Source organism: Populus nigra, chromosome 8 (genome assembly GCF_951802175.1).
Source record: "Populus nigra chromosome 8, ddPopNigr1.1, whole genome shotgun sequence".
Lineage (NCBI taxonomy): Eukaryota > Viridiplantae > Streptophyta > Magnoliopsida > Malpighiales > Salicaceae > Populus > Populus nigra.
In genome coordinates this window covers 10,933,026-10,942,502 of record NC_084859.1, presented here as the reverse complement: position 1 = coordinate 10,942,502, position 9,477 = coordinate 10,933,026, and the positions used below count along the sequence as shown (strand labels likewise).

At 36.8% G+C, this 9,477-nt stretch overlaps 1 protein-coding gene across 1 annotated transcript; it reads left to right on the top strand.

Annotated features, from left to right (window-relative positions):
• The first annotated feature begins 915 nt into the window (after positions 1 to 915).
• LOC133701382 (ATPase 11, plasma membrane-type-like) lies at positions 916 to 6,255 on the top strand. The gene is made up of 18 exons (XM_062125283.1): positions 916 to 999; positions 1,097 to 1,234; positions 1,349 to 1,483; positions 1,702 to 1,881; positions 2,095 to 2,301; positions 2,399 to 2,518; positions 2,740 to 2,859; positions 3,151 to 3,273; positions 3,358 to 3,462; positions 3,549 to 3,855; positions 3,932 to 4,170; positions 4,263 to 4,295; positions 4,417 to 4,498; positions 4,584 to 4,744; positions 4,923 to 5,132; positions 5,248 to 5,430; positions 5,516 to 5,694; positions 5,796 to 6,255. Exons 1-18 carry the CDS (start codon positions 931 to 933, stop codon positions 5,887 to 5,889), a joined length of 2,685 nt encoding a protein of 894 aa, XP_061981267.1. The 5' UTR covers positions 916 to 930; the 3' UTR covers positions 5,890 to 6,255.
• Positions 6,256 to 9,477: the final 3,222 nt, after the last annotated feature.

Genomic DNA, 9,477 nt, shown 5'->3' with positions numbered 1-9,477 from the left:
ATATTGTGCTTTAAAAGTTGATGGAAAATGGATGTTTCCTAACATTAATATTGCAAATGCCCTTGAAATGAAGGTGGGACTGGAGGAGCTGAAGGAGGAATACTGCAATGGACAACACAGCAAATGCACTTGAAGCTATTAGCAAGGAAAATGTTGACCTGGTACATATTTATGAATAATCTACTGATAATGTGCTCTGAGTATCACATTCTAAATAGAGAGTCATAAAATCTATTTCAAATGTGCACTCTGGAAATAAGCGCATAATAGTGTTCTTATTTTCAATTGTGGTCTCCTATAATTAGTAAGGGATACAAAATTGGATCCATATCCTTCATGGGATGAGGGCAATGTTTTCCCTTCCACCAGCTACAACATCTCCGTGAACATCAATATTCTTCTAGATGCATCATTTGATTTGTTTTTATTGCCGTGTGATGAGCCAGAACCTGAGAAGGTAAACACCAGAGGAGAAAATGTAATTTTCTCGTATGGATTCTGTCACAGAGACCATAAACTTTGTCATGGAATAAAATAACAATAGCACGGATACAAATAATTCATCTCATACTCACTGTATATAAACAAGTCTAGATTAGTTGAAAGGTCTTTTAAGGATAGCGTTCTGATAATCTGTGACTGTTCTGGCAGGAGAATGTCCCTATCGAAGAAGTTTTCGAGAAGTTGAAGTGTACCAAAGAGGGTCTCAGTGACGATGACGTTCAAAAGCGGTTGGGGGTGTTTGGATACAACAAACTCGAAGAGAAAAAGGTCTAGAGAACTGTTTCGGCTCCAGTTTCTTTTCCTTCGATTGTAGTTGATCTTGTTGCTAGTTTCCTCCGCAACTTCATGTTTTCCAGCTTCCTACGTCAAAATTCAATCGCATTATTTGCTTTACAGGAAAGTAAAATACTCAAGTTTTTGGGCTTTATGTGGAATCCATTGTCATGGGTTATGGAAGCAGCAGCAATTATGGCCATTGCACTTGCACACGGAGGAGTAAGTATCTTATGTTGAAATCCCCATCTTTGACATGATTGCACTGCAAGCAAAACAAGAGCTAGTGATTGATTATTGTGAGACAATCATTGTGCAGGGTAAAGGTACAGATTACCATGATTTTATCGGCATTTTGACGCTGCTTATTATCAATTCAACCATCAGCTTTATAGAGGAAAATAATGCTGGAAATGCAGCGGCAGCTCTTATGGCTCGGCTTGCACCGAAAGCAAAGGTTCGGGGTGCATTTATTTCTTTTTCTTTTCGATTTCTTTTTTCTTTTTTGTTTCTTACCTATTCTCTAACTATTTCATCAACTTTTCCTTTCCCTTACCTTTTCATGTAATAGGTTTTACGTGATGGAAAATGGAGAGAAGAAGAGGCCGCAGAATTGGTCCCAGGAGACATTGTTAGTATCAAATTAGGTGACATCATTCCTGCCGATGCTCGATTGCTTGAAGGAGATCCTTTGAAAATTGATCAGGTGCCTTACCATATAAAGCATGTTTTGGAAGTTGTTGCTTGTACACCGTTCTTTGAATTTGTAGCATCATTTAACAATGAGATAGACTGTTGGAAACCCAAGGCCCGGGAAACATAACATGAACTAGAACTATGGAAGTTAGAGACTAGCAAGAGTATTTATCTAAGAAATGTTTCTATTCTAAGCTGTTTTTTATGTTACTTTTCTTTCCTTTTTAGTCTGCCCTTACAGGAGAGTCGCTTCCAGTAACTAAGAATCCTGGTGATGGAGTTTACTCCGGTTCCACTTGTAAGCAAGGTGAAATTGAAGCGGTTGTTATTGCTACTGGAGTTCATACCTTCTTTGGAAAAGCAGCTCATCTTGTGGAAAACACTACACATGTTGGGCACTTTCAGAAGGTTAATCTCAGAATTACTTAACTTTTCGAATACTGATTAAAACTTGATGTGGTTGTGCATAGTGTCAACCAGGCACGCATATTGCTCTCTCACATTCAAAGAACGGAAGTTATATACATATACCCCATTCATAGGAATAGTCTTTGCATGTGACTTCTGCTAAACTATTACTAACGCACATATAATGAGAGATAATCTTGCTAATTGTTCCAGGTCTTGACTGCAATCGGAAACTTCTGCATCTGCTCAATTGCCATTGGGATGTTGATTGAAATCATTGTAATGTATGGGATTCAAGGAAGGGCGTATCGTGTTGGCATAGATAACCTTCTTGTTTTGCTCATTGGTGGTATCCCCATTGCTATGCCTACAGTTCTTTCCGTAACCATGGCTATAGGTTCTCATCGTTTGTCTCAACAGGTCTGTGAAGCTGCTGTGTCATAATCATGGAAAACTGCAGTAAGGGGATAAACCAGTTCTTGTAGGAATCATTAACGATAATCAAATTTTCATGCAGGGGGCCATAACAAAGAGAATGACTGCTATTGAAGAAATGGCTGGGATGGATGTGCTCTGCAGTGATAAAACAGGAACTTTAACTCTTAACAAACTTACAGTCGACAAATCTATGATAGAGGTGCTACTTTTGATGCTATTTTATCAAGTCTCCTCAATATTTCTAGGCAGTATATATGTACAAATTCCTATTAACTAGGAACTTACTTGAGCAGAAGAGTACAGCTTTATGATATATGTATTTTTGCAAGTAGAATAAAAATTGTCTTTAAATATCTATCAGAACAGATTATATATTTAACTTACCTTGGGAGACGTTTGACCCCATCCATTTTTTTGCAGGTTTTTTCCAAGGAGGTTGACAAGGACATGGTTGTCTTGATGGCTGCAAGAGCTTCACGGTTGGAGAATCAAGATGCTATTGATGCAGCCATTGTTTCCATGCTGGCTGATCCTAAAGAGGTAGTGCATCTTGCCAATTAAATAAATGTTCTCACATTCATGCGGATATATTGTTTTTAATAATATTGTTAAGGTGTTGTCAAATTGCAAGAAGTGGATGTTTACTTCATCATATGCAAGAATTGCTATGATTCTTCCAGGAAAACTGTATTTGGCCTGCTATATCTTTCAAAGATTATAGCCTTTTCATTTGTTCATGAATAATTAGATAATCAGTGCCTAAATTATGGTTGGTATTCTGCATATTCTGTGCTCTGTCAAAGTAATTAAATTTTTTTGTGCAAATTGAAGGCACGAGCTGGAATCACAGAAGTTCACTTTCTTCCCTTCAATCCAACTGACAAGAGGACAGCACTTACATACCTAGACAGTGCTGGAAAGATGCACAGAGTGAGCAAAGGAGCACCAGAGCAGGTTCTTAGTTAGAAGCTTCGTTTCTAATCTCTTCAATCCTTGTCATAAATCCGAAACTTATGCACTTCTTATGCGGAAATGTAGATTCTCAATCTGGCATGGAATAAATCAGATATCGAAAGAAGAGTGCATTGCATAATCGATAAATTTGCTGAGCGTGGACTTCGATCTCTCGGTGTTGCTCGACAGGTATAAGCTTTGATTTTCTTATTTACTGTTCTAGGAGTTCGTTCCTCAATAGAACTTTTAGAAATGGTCTGTGCTATTACTTACAGGAGGTGCCTGCTGGTAACAAGGACAGTCCTGGTGGGCCCTGGGAATTTGTTGGTCTTCTCCCTCTTTTTGATCCACCACGCCATGATAGTGCTGAAACTATTAGGAGAGCTCTGGATCTAGGTGTAAGTGTTAAAATGATCACAGGTGACCAGCTAGCAATTGGAAAGGAGACAGGAAGGCGGCTTGGTATGGGAACAAACATGTATCCATCATCCTCTTTGCTTGGTGAAAACAAGGATGGAGTTGGAACTCTACCAATTGACGAGCTCATAGAAAATGCTGATGGTTTTGCTGGTGTTTTCCCAGGTAATTAGGTTCATTACAGTTTGTGCCATGGTGAACCAACCTAGCGTTCCCATCTGACATATTATGCCTTTTGTAGAGCACAAGTATGAGATTGTGAAGCGATTGCAAGCTAAAAAGCATATAGTTGGAATGACGGGCGATGGAGTTAATGATGCACCCGCATTAAAGATAGCAGACATAGGAATCGCGGTGGCAGATGCAACAGATGCTGCTCGTAGTGCCTCAGATATTGTTCTGACAGAACCTGGACTTAGTGTAATCATTAGTGCTGTTTTAACCAGCCGTGCCATTTTTCAAAGAATGAAGAATTATACCGTAAGTTGATACAAGAAACTGCTGAATTAGGGGATTATACAAGACTAAAATCCTTAGTACACGTTACCTAACATTCGTTTTGTTTCTTCCAGATATATGCAGTATCAATCACGATACGTATTGTGGTAAGTTTCTCGTTCTCTCTTCTTGGTTCCTGGAATACTAGTTCCTGAGGAGCTCACCATATTTGCAAGATGTAGCTTTCATCGGTCACCACTCATTGGCTACTTGATATTGTTGTAACAGATGGGGTTCATGTTGCTTGCTGTCTTCTGGAAGTTTGATTTCCCTCCCTTTATGGTTCTCATCATTGCCGTTCTCAATGACGGTGAGCATTTTGGCAAAATAAAATGCAATTAGCAATCATCTTGACATGCAAATTCTCATATACCTTTCTTTCAACTTATTTCCAGGAACAATTATGACAATATCCAAAGACAGAGTTAAGCCATCCCCAATACCAGACTGTTGGAAGCTAAGTGAAATTTTTGCAACAGGGATAGTGATTGGCAGCTACCTTGCTGTAATGACAGTCGTATTCTTCTGGATGGCTTTTAAAACCGATTTCTTTCCGGTAAATGCATCTATTGCTATGATGTTTCTATAAGCATTGTGTTCTTAATTTTTCATTGTAGGGTAAAGAGGGAACCTGGTGTTTTCTTTGAGTAAAAATGCAAAGAGCTATCAGCTCAACTCATTTGCATCATACACTGCCTTTTGACAATATCTACATTTCCGTTTTGTTGTCGCAGAAGCACTTCCATGTAAAAAGCTTTAACCAACATTTAGATCTTTCGGATAAAGTTCTCTCCAAGGAACTGAATGGACAGCTAGCATCAGCCGTGTACCTTCAAGTTAGCACCATCAGCCAGGCTCTAATATTTGTGACTCGTTCCAGGAGTTGGTCATACAAGGAAAGGCCTGGTCTTCTTCTTCTTTCTGCTTTCATCATTGCTCAATTGGTAAATGCTTCGAAACTTGCAAGTTATTAAACAATATTTCATTGCCTGAAAGATTTATTTTTACTTTCTAGTCCAAAGAGACTACAGTTCTAAACTAACTGTTTAACTGGTACAGATTGCAACTGTGATCTCTGCCACAGCAACATGGGATTTTGCTGGAATCAGTAAGATTGGCTGGCGCTGGACTGCTGTCATATGGCTATACAACATTGTCACATACAAGCTGCTTGATCCTATCAAGTTCGCTGTTCGATATGCACAGAGTGGCAGAGCCTGGAGTCTGGTATATAACCAAAGAGTGAGTGAAAGAAAACCTTAATCGTCTTTCATTTAAATTCTTGAGAACTTCCTTCTGAGATTTGGCCATTATTTATTGTTCTCAGACAGCAATGACCACCCAAAAGGACTTCGGCAAGGAAGCTCGAAAAGCTGCGTGGGCGGCTGAGCAGCGAACACTTCATGGCCTCCAATCTATGGAAGCAAAATCGTTCTCCGAAAAGCACACTTTCAGGGACATTAACATCATGGCAGAAGAAGCCAGAAGACGTGCAGAGATTGCAAGGTTTGGTCTCTTTCCTCCGAATTTCATATTTCATGCTTATTCATCACGATTCCACTTACAGTATTGCATACAAATTTGATGTCTCTTTTCATGCCAAGCAGATTACGAGAGCTTCTCACCCTGAAAGGCAAGGTAGAGTCCATTGCCAAGTTAAGGGGTTTGGATATTGATGTCAACCCCCACTACACAGTCTGAACGATGAATTCATTACGCAAATAAAGTGCCTCCTTGGAAACCGATTAACCGGTAGAGAACGGCCGCAGTACAAGGTCTCAATGGTGCTTCTGCTTCAACTTTCCTTTTCTCCTTCAATTTACCCTACGCTGTGCTTGTTCACCACCATTTGAATGAGGTGCACCAAGCTCAAATGTTCCAAGTAAAGTATCAATAAAAGGTCGAAATTAGATGGCCATTTTTTGCCCCTTCATCAATGTTATTGCAATATTTGAATGTAATCATGAATTCTCATCATAATACAGCTTTGTAGAACAATTAAATTTTTGTTTTTCAAGGGAAGTCCTTTCACCACTCAAAATAAATAAGAAAGCCGAAAAAGATTGCATTCCACTGTGTAATCCAATCATCATAAAAGAAAGAAATGCTTAGTCTAAACTATAGTGGAAGTCATCAAAACTATAAAAGTAAGAGAGAATCTTGGTCAACCCATTCACGTATAACAAGTTCAGTAATATTATATAGGGTTTGATTGAGAAATTTTATGACGATAATTCGATAAAGGTATAATTAACCAGGGAAGTGATTGCAGAGAGACCACAACTGGGGAGACCCTTTTCTGTTAGCATACAAACTGCAAAAGCAAAACATCAATGAGATGAGCAGCCTCGGGAATGACAGAGGCAAGAAAGAAATAAAATCCAGGAAAAAGCATTCCCGAAAAAAAAAAAGAATTGAAAAGGATGGAGTAAAAAAAAAGATGAGAAAAAGCAGAAGTAAAATGGCAATCTTTGGGTTCTTGAGCCTGGATTTTTCTCAGTTTTGATTTCTTACCAGAAAAAAAACCAGTCAATATAGAAAGCTAAAAAAAAATGAAACCAGGACCTGATCTGAATGGTTAGGAGGGTGCCTCTCAAAGGAACCTAAAAATGGTAGCACACCCAAAATCAAGCAACATCAGTGAGAGTGCCTATGAAACATGGACAAACAGAGCTCGTAATAAAAAAATAGCTGACAAAACTTATGCAGCCTGGCCAAAATTGTGGAGAAGTCCGCCAAAATCGAAAGCAAACAACAGATTTCAAAAGAATCAAAGAACCCAATCGAGAAGCCAGCCAAAATTGACAGGAAAAAAATGAGAAAAGCTAGTGCCTAACCCAAGTAGCCCCCCCGAAAACAGCTCAAGCCAGATACTCCTGGGCAGAAAAATCTCCATCAGCCAAGATTAGTCGATCACACACGAAGATCACATTCATAGCCATAGATGCCACACTATTGAAATCCATAGGAAATCACAGTCTGTATCCACAGTGCATAGCACAGTAATATCGCCGGATGAATTAGTTTTTTTTCTGTAACTGTAATGTAATGTGATAATCAGGAATCAAAGGCTATTTGTTTTGACGAAGCTCGCCCAAACTGTTTGAATTAGCCAATCTAAAGTCTGGAGAAAAACCAGCTGAGCAAAGCAGCCTGCAAACCCAGTCCACAAAGAAGCCAGTAACAAAAAACCCAGCCAGCCTCAGCCCATCCCAGTCCACAGGAAGGCAGCCAACAAAATCCAAAAGATGAAAGAAAACCACCCAACCATGTAAACTGTAAAGGACGCATGAAGAGCACTATTATGGTTAGTAGCCATTTGTATATTTCAATTCGCTAGTTTATTTCATCAAGTTGCAAGGAAATTTCTTGATAACTAAAGCTTGTCCATTTTCATGGATTCTCAGGATAGAAATTATATCACTTAACAAATGGAGGACATTTCAACTAAGTTCTATGGTTTTGAATGGAAATGATCAATCAAAAGTGGTTTATGTTTTTGGTTTACATGCACGTAACTTTCTTCGCCTATCCATTATACGTTGCACTGAGTGAAAACTTTATCTGCATAGATCTTTGGCGATGCGTGTAGCAAATCAAATTTCTAGTTAGTGCTTATTCCTCATCTCTAATGCACTTTTGTATCTGTAAATTATAAAAATATGCAAATGTTTTAATTCTCACAAGCTTTTTTTTTGCTGGGGTTCACGCGACTGTGCTGTTTCCTTCTTGCTTTTTTTACCGTTGATAACCTACACTGACCAAGATGACCTTCTTCTTCCATCTCCTTAATTTTGTAGAATATGCCTTTCTGTTTTCTTATAAAATTCAAGTTCAGATTCTAGTGGTATTCATGGTGAAGTGGTAGTAAAATGTGTTATTTATAGAATTTAAATCTCATCTTAATTTTATTCTTAATGATTTTTAATTGACGTGGTTTTATATTTACAAACTCATAAAAACTAAAGTTTTTTTATATTAATTATGTTCGTGATGATATTATAACGAGTTTAATATGACAATAAATTAATATTATATTTTGCATGACTATTTATATAATGTATTAGTGATGAAATGCACATTAATAAAATAAAAAAATAATGCATGTTTTTCTAAGTTATTTTATTATCGGTATTAATTTCAACTATTATTTTAATTAAATATATTAAACATGAATTCAAGTATAATTTTAATTAAATATATATTTTAATCAAATTAAACACAAATAAAAATAATTTTTTTTATATTTTTTTCTCCTATCACAATCCTAAAAATTATTATAATATCAAATAGGAAAGAGGCTGATGGTTGTTGAGGTTTAAGGCGCCGCGTGACAGCGAGTGAAGAGGGTAGTGCTGTGATTTTGGTGGCATAGAGTGGTACGAGAGAGATAAGGCGGGAAGTGATGTTTCTATTATGACATGATATATTAATAAATAAAATTATAGTGTAATTAATAAAATGCTATTAGTTAAACCTGAGTATCATAATATATATATATATATATATATATATATATATATATATTCTAATCCCGGTTACTTGGAGTAGTAAAAGAAGCAGCATAAAAAAATTCAATAAAAAATAAAATAAAAATGTTTGGATTATTATTATTATTATTATTTAGCATCATGAAATTATTATTATTATTTTTATTTTTATTGATATGAGTGTTCGGGTCAGTTTGTACGTACTTTGATTAATCCTACGAACCCTGAAGTTAAGTTTCGATTAACTATTATATTAACAATCATTGAGCTCGAAATTAAAATTAAAAAAAAATAAATTTTTTGATTTCAAACTATTATCATTGAATGATTTACTAGATGGTTGGAATTAATATTTACTATATGGTTGGAATTATTATTATTATTATTATTATTATTTGGTAAGGAGTAGCATGATTCTTGATAACGTTCAAATTCTTGATAAGGTAAGAAATCACATGGGCCTTGTTAGGAAGAGAGTACATACATGGTTTTAATTATATGCGGGTGTGGTAATCGGTACACAGCATCTCTCAAAAGCCTCAATCCAGATATTGCTGAAGAAATTACGTAGTGCATTGCTGGCCACGTATTTCCCAATCACGCGTTCATGCCTGGAGTATGTTTCACGCACCAAAAATTAGAAAAAAAGAAGATCTTTTTATGATTTCTTTCACCTCTGTCGGTCCAACGTAACAGTTTATATAATTGATTAGACTTTGGGAGTGTATATATAATTCAGTAATATTGAGTTGCAAAGTTACTAGCACTAAAAAAAAATTAACTATCTGCAATTACCTAT

Excerpts from the sequence above, each read along its gene's own strand:
- LOC133701382 (XM_062125283.1), top strand. The coding sequence starts at position 931 with ATGTGGAATCCATTGTCATGGGTTATGGAAGCAGCAGCAATTATGGCC. Across the intron at positions 1,000-1,096 it reads TTGCACTTGCACACGGAGGA|GGTAAAGGTACAGATTACCA; the intron begins GTAAGTATCTTA and ends ATCATTGTGCAG. Across the intron at positions 1,484-1,701 it reads ATCCTTTGAAAATTGATCAG|TCTGCCCTTACAGGAGAGTC; the intron begins GTGCCTTACCAT and ends TTTCCTTTTTAG.